Source organism: Salmo salar, chromosome ssa10 (genome assembly GCF_905237065.1).
Source record: "Salmo salar chromosome ssa10, Ssal_v3.1, whole genome shotgun sequence".
Taxonomy (NCBI): Eukaryota; Metazoa; Chordata; class Actinopteri; order Salmoniformes; family Salmonidae; genus Salmo; species Salmo salar.
The window spans coordinates 44,659,243-44,674,492 of record NC_059451.1 but is presented as its reverse complement, the minus strand read 5'-3'; the positions used below and the strand labels follow the sequence as shown (position 1 = coordinate 44,674,492).

Sequence of the window (15,250 nt, the reverse complement as noted above, 5' to 3'; positions counted from 1 at the left end):
TAAAAAATCTGCCAAAAATCCAGTTACCTTTTACTGCAGTGGGCTAAATCAGGGTCACACAGAGTGTTTCCTGGTAGTCTTAAACAAATCTACTTTGAAACAAAAGTATACACCTCACACACATGGTCATGCGTTTATCAAAAGAAGACACCTGTACCATGTCATATATAGAGATTAAATGTATTACATTTTGAGTTTACATCCCAGTATAACACTTTATAAACATCACAGAAGACTGAAATATAACAAAACTGTTTGACAAAGAAACACCGGATTTTCAGCATAACAAAATTAATAATTGTTGAAAGGTATGAATAATTTGAATAATATTCCACCCATGAGGTGTCTGTGTGTGTGTGTGTGTGTGTGTGTGTGTGTGTGTGTGTGTGTGTGTGTGTGTGTGTGTGTGTGTGTGTGTGTGCATGCCTTTGTCATTGCATGTGTGTACGTTTGTCTGGAAATCCCATTCTGCAGCAGTCAGGGGGGATGTGGTGGGGTTAGGGGTTAAAAGTCAGTGTAGAGAGGTGATCTTGGCCTCTGAGACGTAATGCTCTCCTCAGAGTTAATGACCCCTTTAACCCCTGACTCACAGCCTGCAGCGCTCAGCCCCCAGCCCAGACACCGATAGGATTACCCTTAGATGTTCTCTGTTAGTGTGTGTGTGTGTCTGTCTGTCTGTCTGTCTGTCTGTCCGTGTGTGTGTGTGTGTGTGTGTGTGTGCACGTGCGTGTGTGCACTTTAAAACCATTTAAATACAATACATAGGAAAGTTGTGCTGTACTATGGTAGATGTAGAATCAATCTATCTTTTTAGACTGTTAGAGTATTTATCTGGTCAATATGTCAGTGTATTATGTCTGTTTGTAACAGTGTTATATGTGAAAAGGTGATCGTATTATAAATTGTATTTTAATATTTATGGACTCTTGGAAGATTAGATAGATCTTAGAACAGGACTGAAATCTACTCTCTGTTCCACTGTGAAGAGAAGTACAGAGAGAGAGAGAGAGAGAGAGAGAGAGAGAGCGAGCGAGGACTGAAATCTACTCTCTGTTCCACTGTGAAGAGAAGTACAGAGAGAGAGAGAGAGAGAGAGAGAGAGAGAGAGAGAGTGTTTCTGCCACATCCCTGTTGTAGTGTAATGTGTGGTGCCCTCTAGTGGTCATAATTATAACTGCAATGTATACTCTCTCTCTCTCTCCACCTATGTTGTCAGTGATGATTTTGATGAGGAGGGGTTCTGCCAACCGTACAGGGGAGTGGCCTGTTCTCGCTTCATAGGAAACCGCAGCATCTTCGTTGACTCTCTGCAGATGCAGGGTGAGATCGAGACACAGATCACAGGTATGCTGCCTGCGTGTGTGTGTGTGTGTGTGTGTGTGTGTGTGTGTGGACTGTTTAACCAAACCCCCTAGAAATAGCATTTAACCTTGTGGGGACTAACAAAATGTCCTCAGTTGGTCAAATTTGCCAGACATTGCATCTCTGCATGTCTGGCAGACATATCAGTGTGGATGATTGATCACCACCTCAAGCTGAACCTCGGCAAGACGGAGCTGCTCTTCCTCCCGGGGAAGGACTGCCCGTTCCATGATCTCGCCATCACGGTTGACAACTCCATTGGGTCCTCCTCCCAGAGTGCTAAGAGCCTTGGCGTGACCCTGGACAACACCCTGTCGTTCTCCGCTAACATCAGGGCGGTGACCCGATCCTGCAGGTTCATGCTCTACAACATTCGCAGAGTACGACCCTGCCTCACACAGGAAGCGGCGCAGGTCCTAATCCAGGCACTTGTCATCTCCCGTCTGGATTACTGCAACTCGCTGTTGGCGGGGCTCCCTGCCTGTGCCATTAAACCCCTACAACTCATCCAGAACGCCGCAGCCCGTCTGGTGTTCAACCTTCCCAAGTTCTCTCACGTCACCCTGCTCCTCCGCTCTCTCCACTGGCTTCCAGTTGAAGCTCGCATCTGCTACAAGACCATGGTGCTTGCCTACGGAGCTGTGAGGGGAACGGCACCTCCATACCTTCAGGCTCTGATCAGTCCATACACCCAAAGAAGGGCACTGCGTTCATCCACCTCTGGCCTGCTCACCTTCCTACCTCTGCGGAAGCACAGTTCCCGCTCAGCCCAGTCAAAACTGTTCGCTGCTCTGGCACCCCAATGGTGGAACATGCTCCCTCACGACGCCAGGACAGCGGAGTCAATCACCACCTTCTGGAGACACCTGAAACCCCACCTCTTTAAGGAATACCTGGGATAGGATAATGTAATCCTTCTAACCCCCCCCTAAAAGATTTAGATGCACTATTGTAAAGTGGTTGTTCCACTGGATATCATAAGGTGAATGCACCAATTTGTAAGTCGCTCTGGATAAGAGCGTCTGCTAAATGACGTGTATGTGTGTGTGTGTGTGTGTGTGTGTGTGTGTGTGTGTGCTAGGTCCCATCTGACCTTAGTTGAGTCTGTAGCTTGTCATTACTGTCAGTGAGGATGATGAGAGGATATCTGGTAGAGGGGTGAGAGGGAGTTCAGGATGATAAAGTCACAGTAAGGAACACACATGATCTACACAGTATGGAACACACATGATCTACACAGTATGGAACACACATGATCTACACAGTATGGAACACATATGATCTGATACACGTATATTCACATTCCTACTTTTTCCATCCAGCCGCCTTCACCATGATCGGAACGTCCAACCACCTGTCGGACCGCTGCTCCCTGTTCGCCATCCCGTCTCTGTGCCACTTTGCCTTCCCAACATGTGACCGCAGCTCTGGGACAGACAAGCCCAGGGACCTGTGTAAGGTATGATGACATGCTTCACAACTACGACTATACCTATATCTACTAGGCTTGTAGCATTAAACACCGACTGTGGCTGAAATGGGACCCTATTCCTTATGGTTCCTGGTTAAAGTAGTGCACTATTTAGCAAATAGGGAGCCATTTCAGACACAGCCCCTGACTGGTGACAGTCAGGCTTGCTCGTCAATCGATATAACCAATAATTTATTTGGTGTGAAATGGCCCTAGCTAGTTTAATAGTAGTAGTCGCCTTCTGGGGTAGGCTAACGTGTTTTTTATTTTTAGTTTAGTTTATTCATTCAACCATTTTTAAAAACAGCACACATAAAACTTGAAAAAGCCAAACATGCACATGAGTAAAATCATGGAGGATAACACACAATAAAGTCTGGGACTTATTTCCATTGTTAAATAATGTAGGATAACACACAATAAGTCAGGGACTTATTTCCATTGTTAAATCATAGAGGATAACACACAATAGAGTCTGGGACTTATTTCCATTGTTAAATCATGGAGGATAATAGCCAATAAAGTCGAGGACTTTTTTGGATTGTTAAATCACGGAGGAAAACACAAAATAAAGTCTGGGACTTATTTCCATTGTGAAATCATGGAGGATAACGCATAGTACATGTCTGAGACTTATTTCCATTGTTACATCATGGAGGTTAACACACAATACATGTCTGGTAGTTATTTCCATTGTTAAATCTCGGAGGATAACGCACAATACAGTCTGAGACTTATTTCCATTGTTAAATCATGGAGGATAACACACAATACAGTCTGGGACTTATTTCCATTGTTAAATCATGGAGGATAATGCACAATACCGTCTGGGACTTATTTCCATTGTTAAATCATGGAGGATAACACCCAATAAAGTATGGGAAGTTTTTCCATTGTTAAATCATGGAGGATAACAAACAATTAAGTCTGGGACTTATTTCCATTGTTAAATCATGGAGGATAGCACACAATCATTCTGGGACTTATTTATGTTGTTAAATCATGGAGGATAACACACAATACAGTCTGGGACTTATTTCCATTGTTAAATCATGGAGGATAACACACAATTCCGTCTGGGACTTATTTCCATTGTTAAATCATGGAGGACAACAGACAATAAAGTCTGGGACTTATTTCCATTGTTAAATCATGGAGGATAACACACAATACCGTCTGGGACTTATTTCCATTGTTAAATCATGGAGGATAACACACAATACAGTCTGGGACTTGTTTCCATTGTTAAATCATGGAGGATAATGCACAATACAGTCTGGGACTTATTTCCATTGTTAACCTCTATGGGCTAGGTGCGTCCCACCTACTCAACAGCCAATGTAATCCCGTGGCGCGTTATTCAAATACCTCAAAAATGCAAAAACTTCAATTTTTCAAACATATGACTATTTTACACCATTTTAAAGACTCGTTAATCTAACCACACTGTCCGATTTCAAAAAGGCTTTACAACGAAAGCAAAACATTAGATTATGTCAGCAGAGTACCCAGCCAGAAATAATCAGACACCCATTTTTCAAGCTAGCATATAATGTCACATAAACCCAAACCACAGCTAAATGTAGCACTAACCTTTGATGATCTTCATCAGATGACAACCCTAGGACATTATGTTATACAATACATGCATGTTTTGTTCAATCAAGTTCATATTTATATCAAAAACCAGCTTTTTACATTCGCATGTGACTAGCATGTGACTAGCATTCCCACCGAACACTGCCGGTGAATTTACTAAATTACTCACAATAAACGTTCACAAAAAGCATAACAATTATTTTAAGAATTATAGATACAGAACTCCTCTATGCACTCGATATGTCCGATTTTAAAATAGCTTTTCGGTGAAAGTACATTTTGCAATATTCTCAGTAGATAGCCCGGCATCACAGGGCTAGCTATTTAGACACCCAGCAAGTTTAGCACTCACCAAAGTCAGATTTACTATAAGAAAAATGTTATTACCTTTGCGGTCTTCGTCAGAATGCACTCCCAGGACTTCTACTTCAATAACAAACGTTGGTTTGGTCCCAAATAATCCATATTTATATCCAAATAGCGGCGTTTTGTTGGTGCGTTCAAGACACTATCCGAAAGGGTAAATAAGGGTGACGAGCATGGCGCAATTCGTGACAAAAAAATTCTAAATATTCCATTACCGTACTTCGAAGCATGTCAACCGCTGTTTAAAATCTATTTTTATGCCATTTTTCTCATAAAAAAGCGATAATATTCCAACCGGCAATCTGCGTTTAGGTAAACAGACGAAAGAAAATAAAGCATGGGGTCGACTCGGGCACGCGCCTAAGCCCATAGTACTCTGATCAGCCACTTGCCAAAAGCGATAGTGTGTTTCAGCCAGAGGCTGCCTCGATATCGTTCAGCTTTTTCCCGGGCTCTGAGAGCCTATGGGAGCCGTAGGAAGTGTCACGTTATAGCAAAGATCCTCAGTCTTCAATAAAAAGAGCCAAGATGAAACACAACTTGTCAGACAGGCCACCTCCTGCATGGAATCTTCTCAGGTTTTGGCCTGCCATATGAGTTCTGTTATACACAGACACCATTCAAACAGTTTTAGAAACTTTAGGGTGTTTTCTATCCAAAGCCAATAATTATATGCATATTCTAGTTACTGGGCAGGAGTAGTAACCAGATTAAATCGGGTACGTTTTTTATCCGGCCGTGTCAATACTGCCCCCTAGCCCTAACAGGTTAAAAAAAAATGGAGGATAACACACAATACAGTCTGGGATTTATTTAAGTTGTTAAATCATGGAGGATAACACACAATACAGTCTGTGTCATAAAAATAGTTGTACTCATCCTTAAAAATGTCGTACTGGAGAGAAGAGGACCAAAACGCAGCAGGTATGTGCAGGCTCATCTTGACTTTTATTCACTATCAAAATGAATGCCAAAATAACAAACCATGAGAACGAACGAACAACCAGCAACCAGTCTGGCAAAGCATAGGCTCAACACAGAACAATTCCCCACAACCCCAAAGACAAACACACACACCTATATAGGACTTCCAATCAAAGGCAACTATACACACCTGCCTTCAATTGGAAGTCCCAATCATCAACCCAACATTTAACAAACACAAACCTGCCACGTCCTGACCAAAACTAAAACACTAGCTCCATCTGCTGGTCAGGACGTGACAGTACCCCCCCCTCAAGGTGCAGACCCTGGAATGCACCTAAAAAAGAAAAACAAGAAAATCCCCAATACCCCAACAAAAACCCAACAAACAATAACCCCTAAACCATAAGGGAGGGAAGGGAGGGTGGCTGCCGTCAACGACGGCACTGTGCTACACCCTCCCTCCCCAACCCACCTATCCTGGAGGTGGCTCAGGTGCAGGCCGTTCCAGGCTGTCGGGGCAGTCTGGCAACTCGGGACAGTCGGGGCAGTCTGGCAACTCGGGGCAGTCTGGCAACTCGGGACAGTCGGGGCAGTCTGGCAACTCGGGACAGTCGGGGCAGTCTGGCAACCAGTCTGGCAACTCGGGACAGTCGGGGCAGTCTGGCCACTCCGGCAGGTCAGGGCAGTCTGGCCACTCCGGCAGTTCAGCGCAGTCTGGCCACTCCGGCAGTTCAGCGCAGTCTGGCCACTCCGGCAGTTCAGCGCAGTCTGGCCACTCCGGCAGTTCAGCGCAGTCTGGCCACTCCGGCAGTTCAGCGCAGTCTGGCCACTCCGGCAGTTCAGCGGGCAGTCTGGCCACTCCGGCAGTTCACGCGGCAGCTGACCTCTCGTGACGACTGTTGACTGGCGGGCAGCTCTGGTGACGACTGTTGACTGGCGGGCAGCTCTGGTGACGACTGTTGACTGGCGGGCAGCTCTGGTGACGACTGTTGACTGGCGGGCAGCTCTGGTGACGACTGTTGACTGGCGGGCAGCTCTGGTGACGACTGTTGACTGGCGGGCAGCTCTGGTGACGACTGTTGACTGGCGGGCAGCTCTGGCGACTGTTGACTGGCGGGCAGCTCTTGCACCGTCAAACAGCCCTTGTGCCCCCCCAAAAAAAATTATTGGGGGTGCCTCTCGGTCTCCCTTACCTCGCCAGCCTTCTTCCGCTGCTTGGTCCTTTTTTGGTGGGGAATTCTGTCATAAAAATAGTTGTACTCATCCTTAAAAATGTCGTACTGGAGAGAAGAGGACCAAAACGCAGCAGGTATGTGCAGGCTCATCTTGACTTTTATTCACTATCAAAATGAATGCCAAAATAACAAACCATGAGAACGAACGAACAACCAGCAACCAGTCTTGCAAAGCATAGGCTCAACACAGAACAATTCCCCACAACCCCAAAGACAAACACACACACCTATATAGGACTTCCAATCAAAGGCAACTATACACACCTGCCTTCAATTGGAAGTCCCAATCATCAACCCAACATTTAACAAACACAAACCTGCCACGTCCTGACCAAAACTAAAACACTAGCTCCATCTGCTGGTCAGGACGTGACAGTCTGGGACTTATTTCCATTGTTAAATCATGGAGCACAACACACGATCAGTCTGGGACTTATTTCAGTTGTTAGTTCATGGAAGTTAAAACACAATAAAGTCTGGGAATTAACTTCCATTGTTAAATCATGGACGATAACACACGATACAGTTAGGGACTTATTTCCATTGTTAAATCATGGAGGATAACACACAATATAATCTGAGACTTATTTCCATTGTTAAATCATGGAGGATAATACACAATACACTCTGGGACTTATTTCCATTGTTAAATCATGGAGGATAAAACACCATACAGCCTGGAACTTATTTCCATTGTTAAATCATGGAGGATATCACACAATACAGTCTGAGACTTATTTCCATTGTTTAATGATGGAGGATAACACACAATACAGTCTGGGACTTGTTTCCATTGTTAAATCATGGAGGATAATGCACAATACAGTCTGGGACTTATTTCCATGGTTATATCATGGAGGATAACACACAATACAGTCTGGGATTTATTTCCATTGTTAAATCATGGAGGATAACACACAATTAAGTCTGGGACTTATTTCCATTTTTAAGTCATGGCGGATAACACACAATAAAGTCTATGACTGTCACGTCCTGACCAGTATAAGGGTTATTTGTTATTGTAGTTTGGTCAGGACGTGGCAGAGGGTATTTGTTTTATGTGGTTCGGGGTGGTGGTTTATTTAGTAGGGCATTTTTTATTTATTATTTCCGGGTTTTTGGGTAATGTTCTATGTTTGTATTTCTATGTGGTCTCTGGTCTTTTGTATTTCTATGTCTGGTTTATTGGGGTTGGACTCAATTGGAGGCAGGTGTTTTCTCGTTGCCTCTGTGTTTGGTTTAGTGTTTGTGGGAGATTGTTTCTTGTTTTGCGTGTGTGAGCCTGACAAGACTGTTTTGTTGTTTGTGAACTCTTTGTTTGTTATTTTGGTGTTCTCTTGGTTGAAAATAAATACAAGATGAGCATCCACATTCCTGCTGCGTTTTGGTCCTCCATTCCCGACGACAACCATTACAATTACTTATTTCCATTGTTAAATCATGGAGGATAACAAACAATTAAGTCTGGGACTTATTTCCATTGTTAAATAATGGAGCATAACACACAATCAGTCTGGGACTTATTTCAGTTGTTAATTCATGGAGGCTAACACACAATAAAGTCTGGGACTTACTTCCGTTGTTAAATCATGGAGGATAACACACAATACAGTCTGAGACTTATTTCCATTGTTAAATCATGGAGGATAACTCACAATAAAGTCTGGGACTTATTTCCATAGTTAAATCATGGAGGATAACACACAATACAGTTTGAGACTTATTTCCATTGTTAAACCATGGAGGATAATGCACAGTACAGTCTGGGACTTATTTCCATTGTTAAATCATGGTGGATAAGACACAATACAGTCTGGAACTTATTTCCATTGTGAAATCATGGAGGATGACACACAATACTGTCTGGGACTTCTTTCCATTGTTAAATCATGGAGCATGACACACAATACTGTCTAGGACTTATTTAAGTTGTTAAATCATGGAGGATAACACACAATACAGTCTGGGACTTATTTCCATCGTTAAATCATGGAGGATAACACACAATACTGTCTGGGACTTATTTCCATTGTGGTCCTCTTATTAAAATGTAATGTTGCTTAAATTGTTTGTTTGACCCTCAAGTCTATCTTTTCCTCCTGTCCTCTCTGTGTAAGGACGAGTGTGAGATCCTAGAGAATGACCTGTGTAAGACCGAGTACATCATCGCCCGTTCCAACCCCATCATCCTGAAGAGACTGAAACTACCTAACTGTGAGGACCTGGCGGGACACACCAGCCCAGAGGCTGCCAACTGTATGAGGATAGGGATCCCCATGGTCGAGCCCTTCAACAAGAGTAAGAATTATATTTTAGTTTTAGTTTTATTTATTTTGGTAGATCAGCTTTAATATTGCAGATAGACTTTGGGTTGGGCGGCAGGTGGTTAGAGCGTTGGTTCAGTAACCGAAAGGTTGCTGGATCGAATCCCTGTGCTAACAAGGGAAAAAACTCTCTCACTTATACATACCAATTGTCTAACAATGTTCTTCTGTTCTCCCTTTGACCAGACCACAAGTGTTTCAACAGCAGTGGTTCAGACTTCCGCGGGACGGTCAGTAAGACCAAGTCAGGTCGTCAGTGCCAGCCCTGGAACTCCCAGTACCCTCACAGCCACACCTACCTGGCGGTACAATACCCCGAGCTCAGCGGAGGACACTCCTACTGCCGTAACCCCGGCAACAAGCAGGAGGGACCATGGTGTTTCACGCTGGACGAGGGGGTCCGCTTGGAGCTATGTGACATCCCTGTTTGTGGTGAGATATAGAGGGGGTTTAAGGGTTTATATAGAACTAATAACACCGTATCTGTGGTGAGATATAGAGGGGGTTTAAGGGTTTATATAGAACTAATAACACCCTATCTGTGGTGAGATATAGAGGGGGTTTAAGGGTTTATATAGAACTAATAACACCCTATCTGTGGTGAGATATAGAGGGGGTTTAAGGGTTTATATAGAACTAATAACACCCTATCTGTGGTGAAATATAGAGGGGGTTTAAGGGTTTATATAGAACTAATAACACCCTATCTGTGGTGAGATATAGAGGGGGTTTAAGGGTTTATATAGCACTAATAACACCCTATCTGTGGTGAGATATAGAGGGGGTTTAAGGGTTTATATAGAACTAATAACACCCTATCTGTGGTGAAATATAGAGGGGGTTTAAGGGTTTATAAGCACTAATAATACCCTATCTGTGGTGAGATATAGAGGGGGTTTAAGGGTTTATAAGCACTAATAATACCCTATCTGTGGTGAGATATAGAGGGGGTTTAAGGGTTTATAAGCACTAATAATACCCTATCTGTGGTGAGATATAGAGGGGGTTTAAGGGTTTATAAGCACTAATAATACCCTATCTGTGGTGAGATATAGAGGGGGTTTAAGGTTGTATAAGCACTAATGATCCCACTTTCTGTAGTGAGAGAAGGTGTTAGCACTGTGCCAGGCTGGGTTATAAGGCTTCATAAACACTAAGTTATTATTGGGAGTCAGTGCTGCGACCAATGAAATAGACACAGTAGTTGTTATGCATTATGTTATGGTCTGTTTATCAATAAGTGACAGTACTACCTGAGTTCATTATGTTAGTAATTGACAGTGTATTTACAGTGTTTGGATTGCCCAGCCCTGACATTAACCCTGTGTCCCATCCAGATTATAAGGAGAAGCGTGGGGGCAGTAACATGGAGATTCTGTACATCCTGGTCCCGAGCATAGCCATCCCTCTGGCCATCGCCCTCCTTTTCTTCTTCATCTGTTTGTGTCGTAACAACCAGAAGGCTTCTCGCCCCCCAGCCCCCAGACAGCCCAAACCTGTCAGGGGACAGAACGTTGAGATGTCCATGCTCACCAACTACAAACCCAAGGTATAAGTCCCCTCTCTGTAGCTAAGTCCCTTCTCTTTCGCTCTCTCTTTCATTCTCTCTCTCTTTCGTTCTCTCTCTCTTTCATTCTCTCTCTCTTTCTCTCTCTCTCATTCTCTCACTTGCTCACTCTCTCTCTCCCACTCTCTCGTTCTGTTTCTCTCTGTCTCTCTCTCTTTCTCTCTGTCTGTCTGTGTGTCTGTCTCTCTCTCGCTTTCTCTCTCTTCCTTCTCTGTCTCATTGGGGCTCTTTGTAATGTGTGACAACAGTAGGAGTATTTTGTCAGTAAGTTCATTCATATTCTCCTGCAGATCGTATTACAGTCAACACTGCATTCTTATAATGTTATTTCTGATATATCTCTATTCACCCTGTTTAGAAGGTTATCCAGGCTATGTTATGATGTGAGACAAAGGTCTACTCCCTGATGTTATAGACAATCAAAGTTACAGCTGTAGGGGACTGGCTCTGTCAGACAGGCCAGTGTTGTGGTCCCCATCTAAGTCCCTGTCATCTCTGATTTAGATTGACCTGTGGGAATCTAGAAGAGTGTAAACCACTAAAATTAAAACCACTAACAATACAGTGTCTACTGTCTGAGTCTTTATGTCATCCCTAAATACATCTGCCCCACCGCTCCTGTCCTCCTCAATGTCACCACTATCCACCGGGCCTTGCTCGGTGTCATCTAGGGTTGGCCCGGTGTGCTGCGAGGCGAGGATGAGCCTGGTTTGGCCCCGGGGAGGGAGAAACCCAAACTCAAAACATCTGTTGCCCTTTTATAACAGTCATCCCCCACCACCATTCCATTGCTAACCACTCCCCCAAACCGTCCCCCCCCCCCCCCCCCTTAACTGACTGTGGCCTCCCTCAGGAATTTCATTTTTCATCTGGGAGTTCCTGGAATCTTTCATACCCCCTTGTCGGTTTGGTCGTGTCAATCATTTTCGCTTTATTGTCCCAGCTCTTTACTGTAGTGCATTTGACTAATGATTGAAAATGATCATTCCATTTAATGTCAAGTCAATTCAGCAAGAACACTGAAATTCCAATTCTCTTCAATGCTTTTCAGCCAGGAAAATTTGGAATTGGAATTTGGTTTACTTTCTGAATTGACTGGAATTGAAATGTAATTGACCCCAACCCCGATTCCCAATGTGCGATGGCAGGCTTGCTCTACATGTACAAGTTGAGGCGTTTTGGAGTTCGGTCCATACCTTTTTCTTTGAGGGAGGTGGGATTGACAGTTTCCTGAATTCTAAGACAAACTGAAATTAAAGCCAGACTAAGTCAGTGGCAAAGAAGATAAATATCTTTCAAATGCTAATATTTGGTTGTGTTAAACCAAACACAATTCAATATCACAAAATATCATTCCATTTTAAATCAACCAGAGCTTGAAACCCTAGACCTATTGTATTGTCTAGTTTTAGTTGTGTTTCTGTGTTGAATTGAAACAATAGCTGTTGATGACTTTGAACATGTTATATAGGCCTAAATAGTCTCATTGATGATACATGAGTGATAAAGTATGGTCACATTTCACCTGCTCTGTTAAACCTTCTCTTTGGAATGACTTCGATAGCAACAGTGAATCTATTTTGTCTTTAAGTGGCGCTATCTCAACAATCATTCTCACTATAGCACATTGGTAATAGTCAGCGTTGAACATCATAGTTAAGCAGGCTGGGCTTGGTTAAAACCCTGGATGGGAGACTGAAAGGTAGCTATAGCTAGATCAACTCTCCAGTAGGAGGTGCTGTAGACAGATCAACTCTCCAGTAGGAGGTGCTGTAGATAGATCAACTCTCCAGTAGGAGGTGCTATAGCTAGATCAACTCTCCAGTAGGAGGTGCTATAGCTAGATCAACTCTCCAGTAGGAGGTGCTATAGCTAGATCAACTCTCCAGTAGGAGGTGCTGCAGACAGATCAACTCTCCAGTAGGAGGTGCTGTAGACAGATCAACTCTCCAGTAGGAGGTGCTGAAGACAGATCAACTCTCCAGTAGGAGGTGCTATAGCTAGATCAACTCTCCAGTAGGAGGTGCTATAGCTAGATCAACTCTCCAGTAGGAGGTGCTGCAGACAGATCAACTCTCCAGTAGGAGGTGCTGTAGACAGATCAACTCTCCAGTAGGAGGTGCTGTAGACAGATCAACTCTCCAGTAGGAGGTGCTGTAGACAGATCAACTCTCCAGTAGGAGGTGCTGAAGACAGATCAACTCTCCAGTAGGAGGTGCTGTAGACAGATCAACTCTCCAGTAGGAGGTGCTGTAGACAGATCAACTCTTCAGTAGGAGGTGCTGTAGAGATAAACTATCCAGTAGGAGGTCCTGTAGACAGATCAACTCTCCAGTAGGAGGTGCTGTAGATAGATCAACTCTCCAGTAGGAGGTGCTGTAGACAGATCAACTCTCCAGTAGGAGGTGCTGTAGACAGATCAACTCTCCAGTAGGAGGTGCTGTAGACAGATCAACTCTCCAGTAGGAGGTGCTGTAGATAGATCAACTCTTCAGGAGGAGGTGCTGTAGCTAGATCAACTCTTCAGGAGGAGGTGCTGCCCAGACTATTGTATTTTTTTCTGATAGTGGAAATAAGTTGAAGATCTGACGTTATTTTAAAGGTGCAAATTCAACCAGTGGAGGCTGCTGAGGGAAGGATGGCTCATAATAATGGCTGGAGCGTAGAAAATGGAATGGCATCAAACACATGGAAACCACTTATTCCGCTCCAGCCATTACCACAAGCCCGTCCTCCCCAATTAAGGTGCCACCAACCTCCTGTGAATTAAACATATTTTATGTTGAAATTTGTTTCCATGATGATATAATCCTGTGGTTGAAATTTCACCCTCAAAACAACTCTCAAAACAACAGTTTACATTGATTACTTTTTTCAAGTCCAATGTATTTTACACGTAGATTCCACGTCACAATACGTTGATAAATTACGTTGAAACAATGTTGAGTTAACCAGTTTGTGCCCAATGGGTCTTGACTCCACTCTAGTTCTCATGGTTCAGTCCCCGGCTGGGTTGATAATTACAGTCATCTGTCATCCCTCAAACCAAAGTTCACCTTCAGTTATTAATGGCTCTCATTTATACCCCATTCATAATTACAGAGAAAATTGATTACCTGCAATTTCTGAAATATGCACTAACTTGTCGGTTTATTGTTGTTTATGTTGGGGGCATGTTGCCAGATTGTGTTGGGAGTGTGTTCCCAGAGTCTGGGCTGGCGTTGGTATATTTATGCATTTTCTGTCTGGAGCTGAAGGGATTTATTGAAGAGTTGAGCTGAGGAAAGGAGATAATGGATACAGTATGAGACTAATAGATAATTATTACATATCCAGGCAATATTGCTCACACGCACACACACACTGGTATATTAGGTACTTTTCCTACCTAAAATTATAACGAGCACCAATTGTAAACTGTTAAGTTTTAATGTCTGTCTACATACCAAGATAGTTATGAGTGTTGAATATGAGTATAAAACTGACTAAATATGTCAGCATGTAACACCTTCTCCCCCTCTCTTTCTCTCTCCCCCCCTTTCTGCTTCTCCCCCTCTTTTTCTCTCTCCCCCCTCTCTGCTTCTCCCCCTCTCTTTCTCTCTCCCCCCTCTCTGCTTCTCCCCTCTCTTTCTCTCTCCCTCCTCTCTGCTTCGCCCCCTCTCTTTCTCTCTCCCCCCTCTCTGCTTCTCCCCCTCTCTTTCTCTCTCCCCCTCTCTGCTTCTCCCCTCTCTTTCTCTCCCCCCTCTCTGCTTCTCCCCCTCTCTTTCTCTCTCCCCCTCTCTGCTTCTCCCCCTCTCTGCTTCTCCCCCTCTCTTTCTCTCTCCCCCTCTCTGCTTCTCCCCCTCTCTTTCTCTCTCCCCCTCTCTGCTTCTCCCCCTCTCTTTCTCTCTCCCCCCTCTCTGCTTCTCCCCCTCTCTGCTTCTCCCCTCTCTTTCTCTCTCCCCCCCTTTCTGCTTCTCCCCCTCTCTTTCTCTCTCCCCCCTCTCTGCTTCTCCCCCTCTCTTTCTCTCTCCCCCTCTCTGCTTCTCCCCCTCTCTTTCTCTCTCCCCCCTCTCTGCTTCTCCCCCTCTCTTTCTCTCTCCCCCTCTCTGCCTCTCCCCCTCTCTTTCTCTCTCCCCCCTCTCTGCTTCTCCCCCTCTCTTTCTCTCTCCCCCTCTCTGCTTCTCCCCCCTCTCTGCTTCTCCCCCCTCTCTTTCTCTCTCCTCTCTCTGCTTCTTTCCATCTTTCTCTCTCCCCCCTCTCTGCTTCTCCCCCTCTCTTTCTCTCTCCCCCCTCTCTGCTTCTCCCCCTCTCTTTCTCTCTCCTCTCTCTGCTTCTTTCCATCTTTCTCTCTCCCCCTCTCTCTGCTTCTCCCCCTATCTTTCTCTCTCCCCCTCTCTCTTCTTCTCTCCATCTTTCT

The 15,250-nt window shown here is 44.3% G+C and overlaps 1 protein-coding gene across 1 annotated transcript in view; it reads left to right on the top strand.

The window, feature by feature from the left end:
* The window catches only part of ror1 (receptor tyrosine kinase-like orphan receptor 1), a 253,072-nt gene that overhangs the window by 230,054 nt on the left and 7,768 nt on the right, over positions 1–15,250 (top strand). Inside the window, exons 5-9 of the mRNA XM_045687800.1 lie at positions 1,217–1,344; positions 2,685–2,821; positions 9,078–9,258; positions 9,471–9,716; positions 10,622–10,833. Of these exons, the coding sequence (XP_045543756.1) occupies positions 1,217–1,344; positions 2,685–2,821; positions 9,078–9,258; positions 9,471–9,716; positions 10,622–10,833 (904 nt within the window). The remainder of the gene's footprint in view (positions 1–1,216; positions 1,345–2,684; positions 2,822–9,077; positions 9,259–9,470; positions 9,717–10,621; positions 10,834–15,250) is intronic.